The sequence below is a fragment of the Diachasmimorpha longicaudata genome, chromosome 3, assembly GCF_034640455.1.
Source record: "Diachasmimorpha longicaudata isolate KC_UGA_2023 chromosome 3, iyDiaLong2, whole genome shotgun sequence".
Lineage (NCBI taxonomy): Eukaryota > Metazoa > Arthropoda > Insecta > Hymenoptera > Braconidae > Diachasmimorpha > Diachasmimorpha longicaudata.
In genome coordinates, this window is record NC_087227.1 from 4039648 (window position 1) to 4060261 (window position 20614).

At 36.6% G+C, this 20614-nt stretch overlaps 2 protein-coding genes and 1 long non-coding RNA gene across 10 annotated transcripts; 1 reads left to right on the top strand and 2 right to left on the bottom strand.

Moving 5' to 3' along the window:
• Nucleotides 1-16: 16 nt before the first annotated feature.
• Nucleotides 17-20446, bottom strand: LOC135160564 (U6 small nuclear RNA (adenine-(43)-N(6))-methyltransferase). Of its 5 annotated transcripts, none has more exons than XM_064117230.1 (3): nucleotides 20170-20446; nucleotides 1822-2730; nucleotides 17-1624 (listed from the first exon to the last, which is right to left on the bottom strand). In XM_064117230.1, exons 1-3 carry the CDS (start codon nucleotides 20314-20316, stop codon nucleotides 1121-1123), a joined length of 1560 nt encoding a protein of 519 aa, XP_063973300.1. In that variant the 5' UTR covers nucleotides 20317-20446; the 3' UTR covers nucleotides 17-1120. The 5 variants fall into 5 exon arrangements, with proteins under 5 accessions (XP_063973300.1, XP_063973303.1, XP_063973301.1 ...); XM_064117233.1 differs by lacking the exon at nucleotides 20170-20446 and adding an exon at nucleotides 8049-8098 and having other exon boundaries at nucleotides 19-1624; XM_064117231.1 differs by lacking the exon at nucleotides 20170-20446 and adding an exon at nucleotides 8106-8246 and having other exon boundaries at nucleotides 23-1624.
• Nucleotides 8454-14065, top strand: LOC135160563 (poly [ADP-ribose] polymerase-like). 2 transcript variants are annotated; one of them, XM_064117228.1, is made up of 4 exons: nucleotides 8454-8602; nucleotides 8697-8833; nucleotides 10769-11198; nucleotides 12426-14065. In XM_064117228.1, the coding sequence occupies exons 3-4, from the start codon at nucleotides 10790-10792 to the stop codon at nucleotides 13751-13753; spliced, it is 1737 nt and encodes a 578-aa protein (XP_063973298.1). In that variant the 5' UTR covers nucleotides 8454-8602; nucleotides 8697-8833; nucleotides 10769-10789; the 3' UTR covers nucleotides 13754-14065. The 2 variants fall into 2 exon arrangements, with proteins under 2 accessions (XP_063973298.1, XP_063973297.1); XM_064117227.1 differs by lacking the exon at nucleotides 8697-8833 and having other exon boundaries at nucleotides 8471-8602.
• On the bottom strand, nucleotides 13942-20162 carry LOC135160569 (uncharacterized). 3 transcript variants are annotated; one of them, XR_010298587.1, is made up of 4 exons: nucleotides 20022-20162; nucleotides 19804-19911; nucleotides 16206-19548; nucleotides 13942-14137 (listed from the first exon to the last, which is right to left on the bottom strand). It is a non-coding gene; the product is annotated as an uncharacterized LOC135160569 (long non-coding RNA). The 3 variants fall into 3 exon arrangements; XR_010298588.1 differs by having other exon boundaries at nucleotides 13942-14134; nucleotides 19804-20162; XR_010298586.1 differs by having other exon boundaries at nucleotides 19804-20162.
• Nucleotides 20447-20614: the final 168 nt, after the last annotated feature.

Below are 20614 nucleotides of genomic sequence, written 5' to 3' on the forward strand. Positions count from 1 at the left end.
TGAAAATATTAAAGTCAGGGTCATATATTTTTTTATTCATAATTAATTAGTTTCAAAATTTGAAGGAGAATGGATGCTTCACCATTTGAGATAACGTCGAATTACATTAGATTAAAAAGATAACAACGGAATGGGTCTTAAATTTTTCTTTTCATTCCTGACATTTCTACCATTTTTTTATCAGAGTCAACCATAATTAATGTGCAAGTAACGATAAGCATAACTGAAAGAACCAAAATGAGGGAGGGGGTAAATATTGCGATTCAGGCAAAAGTAGTTGTTTTAAACATTTTTTGAAAAGGTGTCCTACTTTCCTTCCGCCAAAATCCACATTTTTTTCTTCATTTTTCTGGCTATTTTACGATAGGATTGTAGTGAACAAATCTGTTGAGTGGTTCATGAGATATTCAAAGAAATACGTTCACGCAAAAAGTATAGTATTTCTGGAAGCGCCTGGACAATTGGATCCATCCAAAATAGCAGCCTTTTATGTTATGAGAGTTACAAGTGTTTAAAATTTCAACTCGCTCTCTATTTTTTGTTAATTTATGATCCTCACTTTTATGATGTTGAAACCTAAAATCGGCGACATCTCGAAATTTTACCCCCGAAAAATGAGGATATGGCGATCTATATAGAAAGGACCCACTCCGACGAGTATTTTGAAAAAAATTGAACCGCAATCGTTGCAGTAATTTTTGATATTGAGGAAAAACGAAATTTACGAAAAAACGAAATACTGGACTGACCTAGCAGAAGTGACGCTTCAAAGTAAAAGTTAATGATTAGCTATCATAAGTTGGAAATTTAGAAGTTTCTCTACAAACTTTATCATATTTGTTTACACTTTTCTCAAAATTAATTTTCAGAATTGCGAGTTTTCCAGTACATACACACAGACATGACATTAAAAATATCATTCTTTCGTGTTTCATAACATTCTAGATGATTTGATATTGAAATTAGATTATCGAAAAATCGGTATAATACAGGGCTCCCATTCAGAAAAATCCAGATCCATATGAATTTTCTATTGTTAATTAAAAATTTGAGGTGAGATTTGAACTAAATCAACCATCCAAAAGAAACAGTTTGTTTAGTTAAAATTAATTCTTACTCTTTATTTGTCCGTATCAATTTCACTACACTTTCTCTTCTTTCTTTTCTTCCTCAGACTATTAGACTTATTTTGGCTTTGAAAGTATTCTCTGATGCCTAATTTATTAATTAAAAATTGTCTGAAGGTTTCCAAAGCGTTTTTTCCACCGGTCCCTCCCTGCAGAATCATCGAGATTTTCATTTTTGGAGGCTCATGAGGTTTCGACAACTCTTCAAGAATTTCTGAGTCCTCCAAAGGCTCAGCGACTTCGCCGACTGCCAAAGTGGCTTCTAGAAATAATTCAGTGGAGCTCGCGGGATCCCGAAGGTCTGATGAATCCTGTCGAGCTGTTGGCAGGGGACTTCGCGATGAGGGGTCTAGACGAGCTTTCTTAGGATCTTGATCCGATCTTAACGCCAAACGGCGTTTTCTCCTCGCGTGAGACCAGGAATCCTCAGTCGCATGCAATTGACAGGTCCAGACAGCCAAATCGTCATCCTCCACCTTTAATTCGTCAATTTCAATCTGAAAACAAGAATTTTATAATTGAATAGAAATATTTTCGTTTCATAATATATTTATTAACATATTTCATATTCATATTCATATTTTTGTTTCATAACATTCCAGATAACTTGCAATTGAAGTTAGAGACTCGAAAAATCGGTCAAATACAGGGTTTCCGGTCTAAAGCAAGAACGAAATAAAAAAACTTGTTTTACCTGCAATTCCTTCATCCACTCCCTGATCCTGTCCACTACACTCGAAATTCCATCTGAATACTGCCCCACCCTTGGAACCAGTACCTCAACATCAAAGGCTTCCCCTCCGCCTTTCCTCACTTCGGTTCTCGTCCTGATGAACGGTGCGCTCTTTAAATCAATGGTCTCTCTATCAAAAAAACTCCATGCTATTCCCCATCGTTTCGTGTATCCCTGACAAAACTCAGTCCAAGTGAAATTTCCAATTTCTTTGTCCTTAAATACCCTCTTCAAGAACCCAAGACTCGATTTGTGCCCAACCATAGTTGTATAAATCCTGATTTTCTCAGTGATTTCTAAACTCTCATCAATCATTTTCAAAATAAAACTTTTCTCCCCGCCCTCGATCGCCAGCTCACCGTCACTTCCGGTCGTAGCGTTTCTCGGCACCATTTTCTTGACTCTTCTGTCGTCCATATTGTCAGCATCAAAAAATGGCGGATTACACATGGAAAAGTCATAAGAGTTCCCGCCGTCAATCGTTGCCTTGAAAATAGTGGCATCTTCAGCGGAAACAATTTGAATCAAATTATCTAAATTATTTTGTTTCACTGTGGCGACCGCTGAGGTGAGGCTGGATGGATCAATTTCCGTTCCTGTCATCCTCCAGCCAAGGATTTTGGCGCAGAGAAGAGGGTAAATGGCGACTGCCCCGGTGCCTATATCTAGACCGTGAACGTCTGACATTTTCAAATGATTTAATAGATCCTCGATCCATAGAATGTAGTTCAGGCGTAAGGGTAGGGCCGGCACTAGCTTCGAAGAGGGGATGTCTGCTACCAGCTCAAAATCGTGCTTGAGAAGGACTTTGGCAAGAACTCGAAGACTGTCTGGGTCCTTGAAGTTGAATTTAAGCTTTCCTGCAAGATCCTGAAAAGTTTCACAAGTCTCGTTACAATTCTTTCCTTCAATTACTTCTTATCCCCTCCCCCTAACTATTAGATTTATCATTATTGTCTGATATTCTAATTATTATTTTTTATTTATCAGACCTGGCTAGGCCGCTATAGGCCAATTTGCTTAATGGCATATTCATCTTTCCTCTAACGCTACTGAATGAATATGAACACAATAATGCAAATAATTTAAATGCTTCGACTTATTCACATAATTGGTACCACAACAATAACGCGCAATTCCAATTAATTAGCTCTGTATGACGGTGATCATTATATAATGTTTTTTTCTCTATATTAAAGGACTCTTTCCAGAATTATTTACTGTCTTGACCTCAGTTTAATTATGAAGGAATGAAAATCTTCCAGAAATCTATTTCTACCTAAATGAGAATTAAAGTCCAGTAAACAATTAAAAGTTACGCCTAATTTAATCGAAAAACTGGAAATCGATTGGTACAAGGAGAGGACAACAGCTCTGGTTACAAAAAGATGAGTCTTTTATACAAGTCAGAATTAAATTCTAATAGTGGATTTGAATAAACAATCCTTTAAAATAGCCTCTTAATCATTCAAAGGGAAATGTGTGACTGTCCTCACATTTAGTATTTTCAGATAAGTCAACTAAATACACTGATGTGAATTCAAAGCCTCCATTTGAGTTGAGCTTACTCAAAATCAGTGGTGCGCCATCAGGTGCAACTCAAGCGCATTCTTCTTCCCCTCATTACCAATTACGATCACATAACAAGGATAATATCACAACTCCTTTTTTCTATGATATTTGTACTCCATAACAAAATTGATTTTCAGCATTGCAGCGCTAATTGTTCGATAACGCGAGCGCTAGTGTGGCTCTACTTATGTTTGTTGGAAAAATGAAAATGAAAATCAAAACAAATACCAAACCCCTTGTTCTTTCAAAAATGATAAATATACTCTCTGACAAATACAAGTAAACAATGAAGGGATTTTCGACAACTGAAAAAATGTCTCGATTTTTACACCACGAGACTCAAATTTTTATTCATGCAGAACTCATTCATAATTCAGGATATTTCAAAAGACAATACAATATTCGTGCCTAATAGTTTTTATTTGAGTGTCATATCCAAAACTACAAAATCCTGATTGAAACTTCCAATTTACAGGCAGAGATAACTACATTTTTACTGATTTTATGAGCGAAATCACTGCTATAAATTGTTGAAACACAATTTAATAAAAAAATTCTCTTATACTAGTTTAGCAATTTATCACAGATTTACTTTCATATGCAAATTTAACAGCTAATAAATTACGGTGTCATTATCATGACGTTTTTGCAACGTAATGATTATAAAAAATTCCTTAAAAAAAGGAATAACGAATCCGACAACGAAAAGGGTCGAAAAGAGCGAACGGGCTTTAGTGATAACCGAGAAAAAGTCTAATAAAAAAAATCACTAGCGTGTGAAGTCCCTGGGCGCAGTAAAGTTAAAACTTCTTAATGGCAAATTGAAAATCAAAGAGAATATAATAGATTTTTTGCCAATCAATCCTGAAAATCACATACTTCTTGCTTAATTGAAACATCATTTTCACGGTCGGAAATATTAACAAGTGGATTGTGATAACTAAAATAACATACAAAATGTTCCAGTTCGATTTTATCAATATTTTTTACAAAAACTGCATCAATGGTAGTTCCTCTTTCGGTCGTCGGATCATTTCGGCCATTTATCATTTCCAATGAAAATTTTTCTTTGAGGAATGTCAATAACGGTTCAGATTCTGCCAATGAAAAGTTCACATTGAAATCTCCCGCAAGAATGACAGGCCATTGGCAATAATCAGCCTCTTCTTCAATGATATCTGCAAGTGCTTGTGAACCTATACCGCACAGTGGCAATAGAGATTTACCGATAAATGATGTTATATCCCTAATGACTGCATCTGGGGATATGTAAATAGCAATTAACATCAACTTTCTCGGATCATTCGCAGTAGAAATGAATCTGCATTCTACTCCACATAAATCACCAATTTCGGTTGATGTTGATATCGTTGGACCAGAGTTACTAGACTGAGGAGTTTTTATTTCTAAATGCGGAGTAGTAATATAACATCCATCATCTCGATGATGATCAACAGTTACACCTGAATTCCTGGTATCATTACGTTTAAATTTTACAATAAAATCGAACTTGGGCATCGATACAGGACATTCATCATTGCTCCCAACTGTTTCAGATAACATCAATATATTCGAATTATGAAAAACTCTATCTGTAACGCCGTTGGCATGTACATGAAGACTGTGACAATTGAATGACACTATTGACAAGTTTCTTCTCGAATTGATAAATTCATACAATTGTTCATCCAACGTAAAAAATGGATTTTCTCGCAGCTGAATCACCTCATTCCGCAAATCCACGGGTGAAGGGACCTTACTACCCTTCTCATGACGAAATTTCTCCTGTTTGTTAAGTGGAATAATAAAGAGATCTTCGAGGGAGACAATTCTCGAGGTGGCGACGTAAACTAACTGTTGATCTTGAATTTTTTCCTGATAATAAATCACTTCATCGAACGTTCCCCCTTGCGACTTAAAAATCGTTAATCCGCAGACTGGTGTTACTGAAAAAGCATTTCTGTTAGCAGAAACACTTTTATCTCCATTAAGTTGCATATTTTCCGTTGAACTGTCATTAGTGATCGCAGATAGAGCAGCCCTTATAGATTCGCGTTCAGCATTTTTCCTCGCTCGATATTCTCGTTGATATTCTGCTGCCGATTTTCTACGGATTGAATTTGTAGAACAGACAAGATTGCTCGTAGAAGATCCAGCAGTCGTTGACGGATTACTTCTGGTCAATGAATCACTAGCAGTACATTCCTCTGGAGAAGGTGATGAAGTAGTGGATATATTGTATTTCTTAGCTTTTTTACGGGCTCGGTACTCTCTCTGGTATTCTGCCGGTGATTTTCTCTTCTTCAATGTACCATCAGTAACTGCTAGTGGATCGCCCATCAAACTCATCGTCTCTATTTTCCACTCTGCTCGCTTTCGTGCTCTATAATCACGATAATATTTCGCAGATTTTCTTCGTGGGCCTTTGATAGTTGTGGAAGTATTTGGGGTGGTCCCATCGTCTCGCCCTGAAAAAAACATTTATGTGAATGATGTGGGTGAATCCAATATTGTTCAAAGAGACAGAAATTTGGCATTTGTGTCATTTCCATTTCAATGATTTTCGTTAAACGTAAATAGAGCCGCAATCAAGCTCGTGTTAGCGAACAATTAGCGCTGTAACGTTGAAAATCAATCTTGTTGTGGAGAACAAATATCATAGAAAAAAAGAAGTTGTTATATTATCCTTGTTATGTGATCGTAATTGGTAATGAGGGGAAGAAGAATGCACTTGAGTTGCACCTGATGGCGCACCACTGATTTTGAGTAAGCTCAACTCAAATGGAGGCTTTGAATTCACATCAGTGTATTTAGTTGACTTATCTGAAAATACTAAATGTGAGGACAGTCACACATTTCCCTTTGAATGATTAAGAGGCTATTTTAAAGGATTGTTTATTCAAATCTACTATTAGAATTTAATGCTGACTTGTATAAAAGACTCATCTTTTTGTAACCAGAGCTGTTGTCCTCTCCTTGTACCAATCGATTTCCAGTTTTTCGATTAAATTAGGCGGAACTTTTAATTGTTTACTGGACTTTAATTCTCATTTAGGTAGAAATAGATTTATGTGAATATTTTCATTTCTTCGTAATTAAAATGAGGCCAAGGAAGTAAATAATTCTGGAAAGACCCCTCCTTTAATATAGGGAAAGAACGAAGGTCTTCATATAAATTAGGATTAAATTCCCATAAGTAATTGAATGATTCTTCTGAGTTAATGGAAACAGTGAAACGTTATTCATGTAATAAAAACATCAATGATTAATGATCAATGATCATCATCATGATGGAATGATCAGTGAGCGTCGTGGACGAATCGGTTCTTTTTACCCACTAAAATGTTGCTCGTTGAAATTTCTATTTGCCCATCAGTCCATGCAAAATGTCAATACTTTATAACAAACCGGGATAAGATAATAATTTCGTTTTTTCGTGAGACTTCCAAACTAATAAAAATATCGTTCCTCTGATACTTTTATTCCATAACAAGATTGATTTCCAGCGCTCTAGCACTAATTAATCATAAACGCCCCTTATTGTTCCAGTTATTGTTAATGCAATTTGCAATGAAAGCACCCTCCGTACAGTTGACATTCAAAACAAACATACCTTCACATAACCTCGAATCCGTTGTGATGTTGTTCACGGAATTGTTATCACTCATTTTTTCAGTTTCTATTCACTGCCGTACAAAAATATTACGCAATGAAACATCGTGTATATGTTACGGGATTAATATAAATAAATAAAAATCCTTAATCTTGTACTTAAATTACAAATAAAGACGAAGTATTTTTGACATTTTTTTGACACTTTACGGTGCGTTAAGTGTGCAGCACGTGTAGTATAGTGTATAGCATAGCACATACATATACCGGGGTTCAGACGACCTCAAGACAGTGTTTCTCCGCACCCTAACCGGGGGCACACACCGCCGTAGATCAGGCGGTCGGGAGAGCTCAAAGTGAATGAGGACCCAAATGAATGAGCATAATTAGAATATATAATTAATTTTTCATCTGGTAAATATAAAGTGACTCGCCAAGTCAGCAGTGAGCATACATTGTTACGGGTCCTTCTTGGAATCATTAAAATTACTATTAAAACTATTCCCTCTGAACGATAACAAGAAACTTTATTATTATCCAAAGATATCTTTGGGAGTAGAGATCAGTCTGATGGATTGCGTCTGATAATTATTATCAATAAACCGCCCCAAACCTTTCATTAATTGTGTTGTGTGTCTCTCCCTGGATATAACAATATAATAGAATGTCGGATATAACAAACAACACTCCTATTGTTAATATTTTACGATACAAAAATGCGACAAGTGACGTAGCGTTGCCACATTTCATTAAAAAATGATGTTAATGATAGTTATAAATTTTTCAAAGTAATTCCGTCGATTGTCTAATTGTTACATTGATGAATTGAACGTTGATGTATCAATGTCTACGTTCCAAAGTATTAATTTAACTTTTTAAATTTATGTTGACCTTTAGGTTTGTTATTTTTAACAGGAACATTGCCATTTATATGATATCTTAGCATATTAGATCCATATTTGTCATATTTGGGGCGCTTGTAAAATTGACTGGACATCAATTACCTTCAAAACATCAACATAACCTCAAAAAGTAATCAATATTTCGATCGTCAAACTCACAGTCGCAAGATGTTTTTTAAACTCTGGATAAATTTCCGCTAGTTCCTTGAAATTGGGTTCTATTTTGTATTTATTCCGAGGATGCATGAACTTCCGCAGTGACATCATATGATTTCCCCACTGTCACTTTTGTTTTTAAATTCCAAAACCAAATACAAGTCTGACCAGGCACCGGTTTGTTGGAGGTCAATTTTACGATGTGAGGGGCCGATTGGGTGGTACCATCTGTGACGTCGGCCCTGAGATTCTCGACGCATGCGCACTCGCTCTTCAGAAAGTGGGAGCCGTTGAAATCATCTACTTGGATTCCAAAACACGCAGAAAGAGCTAAGACATCTGATATTTCGGGTTTGCTAATTGTTGTGACATTCGATGAAGAAAAAATGAACGAACATCTGCCGTTTCTGGTGGACTATGCCAAATCTGGGCGATCCAAATGCAAAGGATGTAAAAACTCAGTGGAAAAGGGCTCGTTGAGAATCGCGAAAATCGTTCAGGTAATTGCAAATAATTCACTTTCATCTGATGGTGTTATAAATTTAAATTGTTTTATCATTTGTGAAATTTAATGTATATTACTTTGCCATTTAGGTTCAATAGAATATGCATGCAATGGCGTTGTTCTTGCGCTGCTAAAGCTTTCTTCTTGGAATAACAACAAATGCAAAATTTCTGACTGAACATTGTTTGGATGACGATTATTCACACCTTCCGGCAGTGAAAAAAGTGTTAATATTATTTCTATAGAGTCTCTAATGGGTTAATAATGCTATAATAAAAGGGCAGTTACTGCGTAGTTGTGTCGCAGTCTTTTTTAGGGTTAAAAATGATACGTAAAAGTAATGCGAAAGTAGATAGACAAATTATGTGTTTGTATATTTAAACACTCCATTTATCCATCAAGCTTTATGCAAAAACATATATATTTGAACGCATAATTAATTCATCAACTTTTTCGTGGTCTTCAAGCGTTATTTACACATTTTCACCCTCAAAAATTCTGCTTGACGACTATGCGCCAACTGCCTCTCTATCAAAGTAGTTCTTCCAACTAATTCCATGAATAAACTCTAAGAAAATTTATACGTAGTATGAACTGAATTAAATTTAGTAAAATAGTGGTATTTTTTCACGCATTTACTTTTTATAAACAAGTAATAAAACTTATTTCCCAACGGTGACTTATCGTTTGCAAAGTGGTGAAAAATTCCTGGACTTTTACGCCGAATGATCGAAAATTCAGATGTTAATCCTTGATGAAAACGATGAAGAAATTTAGGGAAAAATTACGGTTCAAAATGGGAATGCATTTTCTAAAAATTTCTAAAAACAATAATTATAGTCGTGATCAGTGACCCCGAAAACATGAAGTTCAATAGTAAAACCAAAGAGGATTAACCTAATCTTCTTAAATAAAACTTAGAGATCTCAGATAGAGTACAGATCTCACAACGTGTGGAACAAATTATTTTTTTATTATATGTCATTAAAATTTGTTCGATTGACTTCCATATATAATTTTAATGCGGGTTATATCCATTATTGGTGTAATTTTTTACTTTTACGTCAACTCCTAAATATTGATTTCATGTTTGAAGGCTACACGGTATTCGGCATGCTATTTCGATCTGTTACATGAGTAATACCGCTAACACGTTAATTATCAGTTTCCAGGGTGGGGGTTAGCGATAAAAAATAATAATGACTCAGTCACCAAAATGATACCTGATATTCTTGATATATTTTCAAAAAAACTCATTTTTTAATAAGAGAATAAATATTTACGTATTTTTTTATTATTTTATACTGACAACACGAGAACAAATTTTTGTGAAAAATGCCCCAAGAATAAGTTTTGTGCAGTGGTTTTTCCTGAAAATTAAAAACAAATAAATAGAAATAAATAGAGCGATGAACAAAAGTTGTCTATGATTAAAAAAAAAAAAGGTGAAGGAAGAACAAGATTCACGTCCTCCTCTGTTTATAGTCAAAGATGTGGTTTTTATTATATGAATTAGGTTTCACTGTTTGGATTAACTTGGAAGAACCTTTTAATTGCATATGAGAATTCAATTCTAATTTATATAAAGACATTCTTTTTTTCCCTATATTATAGAAGGATTCTTCTCAAAATCATTTACTTCCCTACCGGTCTCACTTTAATTACGAAGCTATGAAAACTTTTACATAAATCTATGTCTACCTAATTTAGAATTACATTTTAATTAGCAATTAAAAGCTATTCCTAATTTAATCGGAAAAGTGGAGACCGGTTCATACAACAGTTCTGATTTCAAAAACATGACTCCTTTATACAAGTCAACATTTAATTTTAATAATAGATTTGAAATGATGAGAAGGCACAATGATAAACAATTCTTTAAAATAGGCTCTTAATCAAAAAGTGGATAAAGTCGTTAGTTATCAAACTCTATTGAAAATAACACGCGCTGAATATTTTTTTCTCTATTGCGTAAAGGCTGCTTATAGTATTTCGAAGATTTCTCTGTGTATTTTCTGATTCTATATGACAAAACTAACGTTGAAATTGAAAGATTTACATTTTCCTGGACAAATAGAAAAAACTACTATTTTTGCCCATCGGTTTCAGGATGTTCGATATTTAAAACTGAATAATCCTAAAAGTGAAAATATTATTTCAGAACCCATACCACGATGGAGTGATGTCCACTTGGTTCCACAGGGAATGTTTCTTCGCAAAAAACCGTCCAACATCAATAACTGATTTGGAGAACTTTGATAACATCCGCTGGGAGGATCAAAACTCCCTTAAATCACGAATTGAATCGCCAACTACTTCCTCGTCTTCTAAAGATTGTAAAAACAACAATTTGAAACGATCATTAAGAGCCATTCAACCGGAATTTTCGATCGAGTTGGCTGTCTCAAACCGTTCGAAATGTGTCGGCCGCGACACACCAATTCTCAAAAATTTGGCCAGAATTGGGAAGCTGGACACCGAAAGTGAACTGGGAGCCAGGTACGAAGGCATTGTCCGGTGGTATCATCCTGAGTGTTTCTTGGAGCTTCGAGAATCGTTGAATTTTTTTGCGTCGGGGGATACAATATCTGGTAATTTTCAGCAAATATTGAATACTCATTATGAAATTTTCAAGCTGAACTTCTTCGCATTTCTTATATTTCTACAATTTCATATCTATCCTCCTTATTTACAATTCCTTTCACTACGCTCATTTCCTATTATCACTTCTCTATTTAGTCTTGTTTACTCCCAAGGGTCATAATTTCGATTGTAATCCTGTACATCCATTATTATAATATTTTAATTCGACTGTCATCTGCAAGACTAAAAAAATTCTCATGCAAAATTCCATTTGTTAATTTCGCAAAGCATATTCTTGCATGTTATTGTCCAAGAGAAGTGATCTCGTTCCTCGCCTTTGTTTCCCGTTTTTACGCATCTAATTATGGACAAGAATTGTTAAATGATATAAAAATGATTCAAGTATGAACTTTCTCCTGTGGCTTCTCCAAATCAACTAAAACTCATAGTAACTAACATTTCTATGCTCTGGACCCATTGGACGAAAGGCCCGGGTTCATTCATTTCTCTCTATTTCTGCTTACTTAAATTATTATAAACATTCCGATACTGTTGTAGGAAAAACTATAATATTCTGACAGGGACTGAACACAGCTATGAACAGACGATTAATTTTTGTACCCACATACTAAGTACTCCCTATATTACGTATGCAAACCCGAGGGACTAGACTGAAACTGAAATTAATATAAAACCTGGAAAAAGTGGATATTGCATTGATATAAAAAAGTTTTTTAAGGAGGAAATTTGCAATACAAGGCGATGTCTTGCACTGACAGAAGGACTCTTTAGTCCAGGAATTTAGTGCATGTCGGAAAGGTGAGGAATTTTTGGAGAAGCACGTTTCTACTCGCAACAAGAAAATCATATCTTACTTCAAGAAAAGAAAAACTTTGATTATCAAATTATGCGCTTGTTCCAATGACAACGATAATTTATTTATAATGAAAGTATGACTCCTTAAATCAAGTTTAGCTGAGTCATTTTGTTACAATTTTTATTTTCTCAAGTCCAACCAATTTCAATGTAAAAATTACTGGAATTGGTTCGAGAGGTCGCCTTCTTATTTTGCATTAATTGTGCATCATGTTTCGGAGAACTACAGAACGACTTGACTAATTTCCAGTCCACATCCAGTCTTTTATCTCCTGTACCTGTCCGTTTCCTACCATTCTTTGATTTTCCATAAACATAATTTTCAGCTTCTAATCCACCATAACCATCTAAATTTCAAGGTTTCCAAGCTCTCCCAGAGGACACTAAACTCGCCATAATCAACCAACTTCCAGCAATTGATGCCCCCAATGAGCCCCCACCCACAAAAAAAGCAAAACCAGATCCTTTAGATGAAAAAAAAGAACAAAAAATTAAGGAGCAAAATGAGAAGCTCTTCGATCTTCACGACCAACTCGCGACTCTAAAAAAAGGTGATCTAAAAATCCTGTTACTGTACAACAATCAACACCAACCAAAGGGCGAATCAGAAATGCTCACTGCGCTCTCGGACGCTCTTCTCTTCGGAGCGTTAAAACCTTGCAAGAAGTGCTCTGGAGGCTTTCAACTTGTCTCTGGAGTCGGGTACAAGTGTCAAGGCGCCTTCAGCGAATGGACAAAGTGTGATGAAGTTACTCAACTCCCCGAGAGAATGGCATTCGAAATACCGCAGGAATTCAGAGACAAGATCCCATTCTTGGCCGACTACGAGCCAACGGTGGGGCATCGTATACTACGAACGGTAGCGTCCTCTGACGTAAGCGTCCTGCCACCTCAGGTGGAGCCCTCAGGGTCACTGGTGGACCCCCGTCCAATGCCGCTCAAAGGAATGCAGTTCTTCATCGCGGGTAAGAAACCCAGAGACAAAGATAATCTCAGGCGGGATATAATGCGTCTCGGGGGACAGGTGGTAATGAAGGTCCAGAGAAACCTGGCAGCTGTGATTACCGAGCCAGGAATCTGCATGGTATACCACAAATGCTTCGAGGAGGCTGAGAAATACGACATTCAAGTTGTGACTGAAAATTTTGTTGCTGAAGCTAAGGATTGCAAGGTCCCGCCGATCTCTCTCATATATAGAAGGAATATAGCGGATTGGGGCGGTGATATCGCCACGAGAATTGGCATTGATTCCGAGTCCTCATCTACGGGGAAGAGCTCCTCCAGAAAAATCGAATTGGAAGCTAGAGGCGGGGGGATTGTCGATCCTGACAGTGGCCTTCAAAAGGTGACGCACGTCTATGAAGAGGGCGAGAATAAATACTCGGTCACCCTCGTTAATACCGATATACAATCAGAGAAGAGTAGTTTTTACAAAATCCAGGTCCTCAGACATAATTCTCAGCGGAAATTTTATCTCTTCAGGAGTTGGCGGAAGATGGGTATGGAGACTAAGGAGAAGATGGTTGATAATATATCTCGGCAAAACTCTATATTTGTTTTCAAGAAATTGTACGAAGAGAAAACTGGAAACTCGTACGATTCTCGGGATTCTGTAAAGAAGAAACCGGGGAAAATGTATCCAATGGACATCACAGGTGGTCAGGATGGAGATGAGCATTCAGGATAACTGCCATTACCACCCGGCTAAGCTGAAGGAATTCGTGCCAAATCTCATGAAATTTATCTTCGATGTGGGCCTGAGGAAGAACGTCATGAAGGAGTACGAACTCCTTCCACTAAAGATGGAGACAAGGTACCCTGTGGGAGAAAAATAAAATGGAAATACTATCGTGAAAGAGGTGGTTCCACGATGAGTTTATTATTTATGGTGTGAATTTTGTGTATTGAATGAATGATTAAGAATAATTAGGATTAGGATGCCATTTATATTTTTACAGAAAAATTTATAGCTGATTAAAAATGATTCATTTTTGTATTATTCTGTCTCTTGCTCCATTCCATCTTCGGTGGATTTTTGTGGTCTACCTTTGTCCCTTTAGTAGCTCAACTGCTGAAATGAAACAGAAAGTTGGAGACATCACTATTTTCTTGAATATTGTAGTTCAAAAATTCTAGACACGTTGACATTAACAGTGCAAAAATAGTATATTTCGATGCAAATGGGACGGGGTGGTAACGAGTGTGAAGTTGACGGCTCGAGGTGAAGTCGAGAAGAATTTCGTTTACTAGTAAACGAAAGGTCTTTTCATTTACAAGTAAACGAACAGGCACTTTTCGACACGGGCGGAACGTAGCAGCAGTGACAAAAATAGATATATTTATAAATAAATAATTTTTCATTAAAATTTTGAGAGCAAAGAAAATGATAAATATATTTTTTTAACTGGAATAGCATAGAGAACATTTTCAAAGAGTTTTAGAGAATAAATATCGAACAATGAGTGAATCGACGGAGGAATTGCAAATGGGTAATTATCAACGTCAATCTAGGGGCGGAGATGAACTGCTAAAACTGTGAATACTCAGCACATAATACATCATGAATCAAAAGAGGTTCTTGGAAAAACCATTAAAAATTTTCGAATTTTTTAAACCCCGTTTTATGATGGAACAATAAGCACTCGTGAGAAGGAAATACTTGAAAATAATATTGTCAATTAGTTATCAAGTAATTTATAGAAGAACCGTTGGAAACAGGGTCCGCTTGGAGTTATGGTTGTTGAGCCGAATGGGAACATAATTTTCAATTAACTTTTTACCGTGAGTAACATCACTTCATCACAATATCGAGCTTAAAATTTTCGATTTTTTGTTATGTTGAAAGAGCATTTTTGTTATCATCAGCTGAGTGCTTTCTTCGCGAACGTACTGAACTAATGGAGAGGATAGCTGTGCATAATCATCTGGAAGAGGCATGACTTCCAGGCCACGCTGGCATCTTCGGTACTGAAAAGGCCGACGAGCTAGCCAAGAAAGGATGTCTGAGTGCAACACCAGCAGTGTGAAACCACGAGAAGGATTGTGGAGAGATGGCGACCTGAAAAGAGTTCCAGACACACAAGGTCCCTACTACGCAATCCTACGAAAGAGCTAGTCAGCAAACTGGTCGGGCGGAACAGGACGAAGCTCTGCTCCTTGGTGGGGCTCATCCCTGGGTCCGCTACCCCTTGCTGGTTAGCTAGCAAAAATAGCTAGCTGAGGGAAGCGACCTTCGATGCCCAACATGCGGGCTGACGGAAGAAGAGCCTCACCACCGAAGCGCAAGATGCAGCGGCCTGGAGGAGATCCGTTGGGATGTCTTCAGGACCACATGAGTCAGGTAAATCTACGTTGATAGGGATTCAACCGATGGGCTCGGTGAATTTGCGTACAGGGAGCTGATACTGACACCTATCAGCCAGGAGGCCTCCTAGAGCAGCGTGCAAAATGGCCGAGAGGTTCATTGCACATTCCGAGAAGGATCGTCTAAAACTATCTAAAAGTCTAAAGTCTACCTTTCTTCGGGTATTAGAAGAGGTGGAAAATGTCTAGAATAGCTTCCCAAGAAATTATAACACTGAAATTGCACCAATTCCATATTTAGATGAAGGATAAGATAAAAACCGGTGTCCCTGACAATACAAAGAGACGATAACATTATTGGAGTTTACATTTAAAATGTTTGTCAAAAATTAATTTTCAGATGGGATGAATATGTCTTTGTACGATGAGTATTTCTTTTATTTTGGTGTTTCCACTTGAGAGTAGAAAACATTTTTATGAGAGAAAATTCTGGGAAGTTTGGGGGTGATGTGTATGCTCTGTTTTCTTGAATGTATATGGAGGTGCATGAGTAGGACCATTGTTGATGATGAGAGACATCAGGTCCAGGGTGTTGTATCCCTTTAGTCTTGTATTTAGTTCCTTTAAGGACATGAAGCAGAGCGGTTGTGCCTATCTAGCGTATAAAATAAAAGAGTTAAAATGAAATTTACACGTCTGATCATTGAACCATTATCCCATTTCCAATAAACATGTATACAACTCAGTAGTAATAGGAATGCGGATTGAAAAACATGAAACTCGTGGGAATCTATGGAATTAGTGAAAAATTACAAAGTATTTCCTAAAATTCTTACGTGATCCCAAGGTCTCATTTAGTGTGAGGCGCTCAATCAAATTTGTGCATCCCGTGCCTGACACTTCCACCCCCAACAATATTGAGAGATCATAGAAAAACTTCAAAGGACAATTTCATTTTCATGTATCAAATGATGTTCAAGATCAGTGCTCCATCCCTTGATAGAATGACAGTGTCCTGAAACATCCCTAGACACTAGACCGTAACACAAAAAAATGAGTCTGCACATTCTCTTCACTAGGAGACATTAGATCTGCCGTCGTAGAGGGTCAACATAGTTGTCATAAAAGACTTGATATTCTTAACTTCATAAAATTGCTGCAGAAAGAGGCAGCGCCGGTGTTTACATCGATATCATCCATCTACCTTCACGAACAAAAGGCCATTGATTACCATTGGGTGAGTGCTGTCGCTTTTGTGTGAGTGAAAACCAACGATAATACCTCTTTGTGTTGTCCCTGGCCTTTAAACGTACCAACATGTGTCGTCGTTGGGGCCGATAACCGCTACGTCCCTGTCGTGCTCCCGGGTTATGCAAAGAGCGGTGTATAAATTACAACGTATCAAGGGAACTAATTGTTTCAGCAAAAAAGCGGTTGCCAATTCGTAATCAGAGATGTAAAAATCAGTGTATATTTCCGGGGGGGGGGGGAAGTACTGGAGATTTACCGAAAATGGGGCACCTCATCCTCCTCTCTATGGCGACATCGGAGGGTTATTGTTGATTTTTGGGGTTTTCCCCGAAGACAAAATTCACTTGTTCTAGAGTTTTTATACTTAGCATTAAAGAAAATGTTTTACAACTTAATTGTCGTCGGGGCTTTTCCCTTGAGACTTTTATTACTGAGCTTTTCCAAAGGGGTTTTTCCTAAAACCCATGTAGTGACCAGGCATGGTCAAGATAGAATTTCTCAGTAAAGTTTCAGGGGGTGCGGACTTTATTACCCTCTCTAAATAGAGGTGGATCAGGGCCACACTAGCAATTCGGTTTTCAGTCTTTCGTCAGATTTCATAGTGTGTACAGTGTCCTCTTAACTAGTAGAGTCCAAATAATATATTAAATTTGAGTGTTGTAATTATTAACAGTGTGTTATCAATTAGTTTGTTCCTCATATCACAACAGTTTATGGGCCGAGAATAACGTGTAATATTCCTGCGTGTAAAATTATTAATATTTTTCTGAACAATTAATTCTTGAGTGATTAATTATTAATATCGTGATTCAGTGGTTTTATTGAATAGATAATGGAGAAGTTGAATAAAAACATTGAACAGTTCAATGGGGAACGCTATAGAATTTGGAGAAGGCAAATAGAAGATTTGTTGGCCGAATTAGGAGTAATAAAAGTACTCAACACGCAGCCTCCAACAATCGTAACCGACGAGTGGCAGAAAGCAGAGAATACTGCAAAAGGTGTTATCGTGGCGAATTTAGCGGACTCGTTGTTGCATTTTGCGAAACTGGAGGAATCAGCCAAAGAAATGATGAGCAGACTTGATGCTATTTACGCACGAAAAAGTTTTGTATTGCAAATGGTTATCCGAAAAAAAATCTTCACGTCTAAATTAAAAGGTGATACTACCTTACAAGAGCATTTTTCGGAGCTAGACGAATTATTTGAAGACTTTGTGGCTGCTGGTGGCACTTTGAATGAGAAGGATAAGGTGGTCTATCTGTTACTGACTTTGCCTAACTCTTACGACAACATTGTGACCGTAATTGGACAGTTATCACCGGATCTGGTAGTTCTTGCGGATATTAAATCAAAATTACTGCATTTCGAAACAAAAATGCGTCAAGAACTTCAGGATACAAGTGCTAAAGTGTTAAATGTTGATGTGCAAAAGGAAAAAATGTATAATTCAAGACCGCAGAATTATCATCAAAATAAAATGAAAAATCTCAGAAAATTCGTGACGTGTTACAATTGTGGGAAACGAGGACACGTGATGGCAAATTGTTTCTTTAAGAAGAACAATAAGCCGAAACCAACTGGCCCGAAAGGATCAACCGCTCACACAGCAGCTTTTGGAAAATGATAGAAAGAGCACGACAGGTTAGGTATTTAAATTATTTGAAAACTCTAGAATTTGTTGGAATACAATGAGACAGTTATCAATAGCAGCTATTTAAGGCAGTTAGAGAAGCTCTATGGTTAAAATCATACTGATCTATGAGGACAATAATGCTTGCATCAGTATAGCTTGTTAGCTATACTGATTAGCTTATTAGCTATACTGATGCAATCGTTATTGTCCTGGATTATTATCCACTCCTGGATGTATTATTATCCAACCAATCATAACAGAACCAATCATATAGATATTAAATATCATTTCTCAAGTGAACGAATTTATAATAATCAAATTAAATTCGAACACATTTTTACAGGACGACAGTTAGCGGATGTTTTTACAAAGCCACTGCCCGGACCAAAATTTGAGGAATCGAGAAGTCAATTGAATATTAAGTAAATTTGTATATATGTATACATATGTATTACGAAACGGTCTGATTGTGTTTCTCTGAGTTTCCCAATCCATTGCAGCGAATGCTGGACCATGTGTATTTGCTCCCAGAGATTAGTTAAGAGGCACTTAGATTATTTGAATTTGATGTAGTTGAATTACATTTAGATTCTTTTGATAATACTTAGATTTCGGAATGATTAAATTTTGAGGGGGTGTGTTGAATTTTAGGTCTTTCTCCGAAGACAAAATTCACTCGTTCCAGAGTTTTTATATTTAGGATTAAAGAAAATGTTTTATGATTTGATTGTCGTCGGGGCCTTTCCCTTGGGACTTTTATTACTGAGCTTTTCAAAAGGGGTTTTCTTCAAAACCCATCTGGTGACCACACATGGTCAAGATAGAATTTCTATGTAAAGTTTCAGGGGGTGCGAAATTTATTGCCCTTCCTGAATGGAGGTGAACCAGCGCCTCATTAGCGATTTTGGTTTTCAGTCTCTAGTACGATTTTATAGTGTACAGTGTCCTCTTAACTAGTAGAGTCCAAATGATATATTAAAATTTAGTATTGAAATTATTCACAGTGTGTTCTCATTTATTTTGTTCCTCATATCCCAATAGACCAAGTGCTTAAGGGGTTATTCTCATGTGAACGCCTATATTTTACCACTTTTTCGGAATTTTTTTTTATGTGACAACCAACGTCAATCATGTTGATTTTTCAATATATTTTTATTTGTATTTTGAAATTTACGAAAAAAAATTTCTTTTTCGTTTTTTACATTTTTAACATATATTTTTTTTAAGTCAAAGTAGTCGCCAACAAAAAAAGGTAGTTCACTGGTCAAGGTGATAGCGGCTGTTCATGTTGTCTGAGATAAAAAAATCGAATGGATTATTATTCAGTAGATCTGTGGCTATCGTCCCTACCAAATATAATCAATTTCATTAAAAACAAAAAAAAATATCGAACTTCAAAAAAAAATCACCAAAATCTCGTTCTTTTTCGTTACAAATCGTTTAAAAAAAATATGAAGATATTGTCGAAAAGAAACAATTGTGGTAGGGATGATAACTATAAATGAGTAGAAGAACGTATGTAAATTTTAAAGCAATCGGTTGAATACTTTTTCTTGTAGAACCTTGACCGTTTCAGAAAACGATGATTCGAGAAAAACGCGTTTAAAGTTGAAAGCCTGGTAGACAATCGCTTACGACACGTCGGCGACTATGAGCTGTAACTTATCAAATACTATGAATTTCGGTCTCAATTTTTCACAGCATGCTTTCAATAAGTTTTACTGTCAAAATATAAAAAAAAAAATCGATTTTTTGAAGTGCTCACATGAGAATAACCCCTTAAGTCGATGCCTAATCCGCGAACCATCGAGTAGCTATGGAGCGATCTCCCATAGATGCCTTATCGGTTACACCGCTGTTAAGTATTTACGAATATTGCATTATATTTAAATAACTAGCATTAATTTAAATACTTGCAGCATGTGTTTGCGAAACTTCAAGACTAATTCTAAGAGGTCCCAGACGGAAGTTTCGGACGCGGCGCCGGATGCACTAGAAGTAGCCGACGCGCAACCGGTTATGATCACCACTGCGAGAACAATTCTCTTTGTCAAATTCATCGTCAAAATTCAAAATTGTGAATTTTCGTAGTATTGCGATGGTTGAAAGGCGACAGAAAAAAGATAAATTTATGTCTCGACGTTTGTTTTTTGCACAAGATGCAGTAGCTGATTCCGTGGAATGCGCGACAGTCTTATACACCCGCGCATGACTCATTCTGCGGGGAAAATGGACACATAGTGCAGTGGAAAAATTGATGGAGGACATTTGGCGATTGGAAAAATTAATGGATTTCAGTTGGCTAATATAGAATAGTAATTGTCATGACATTATTGGAATTTTTTCGTTTTTTTTTTC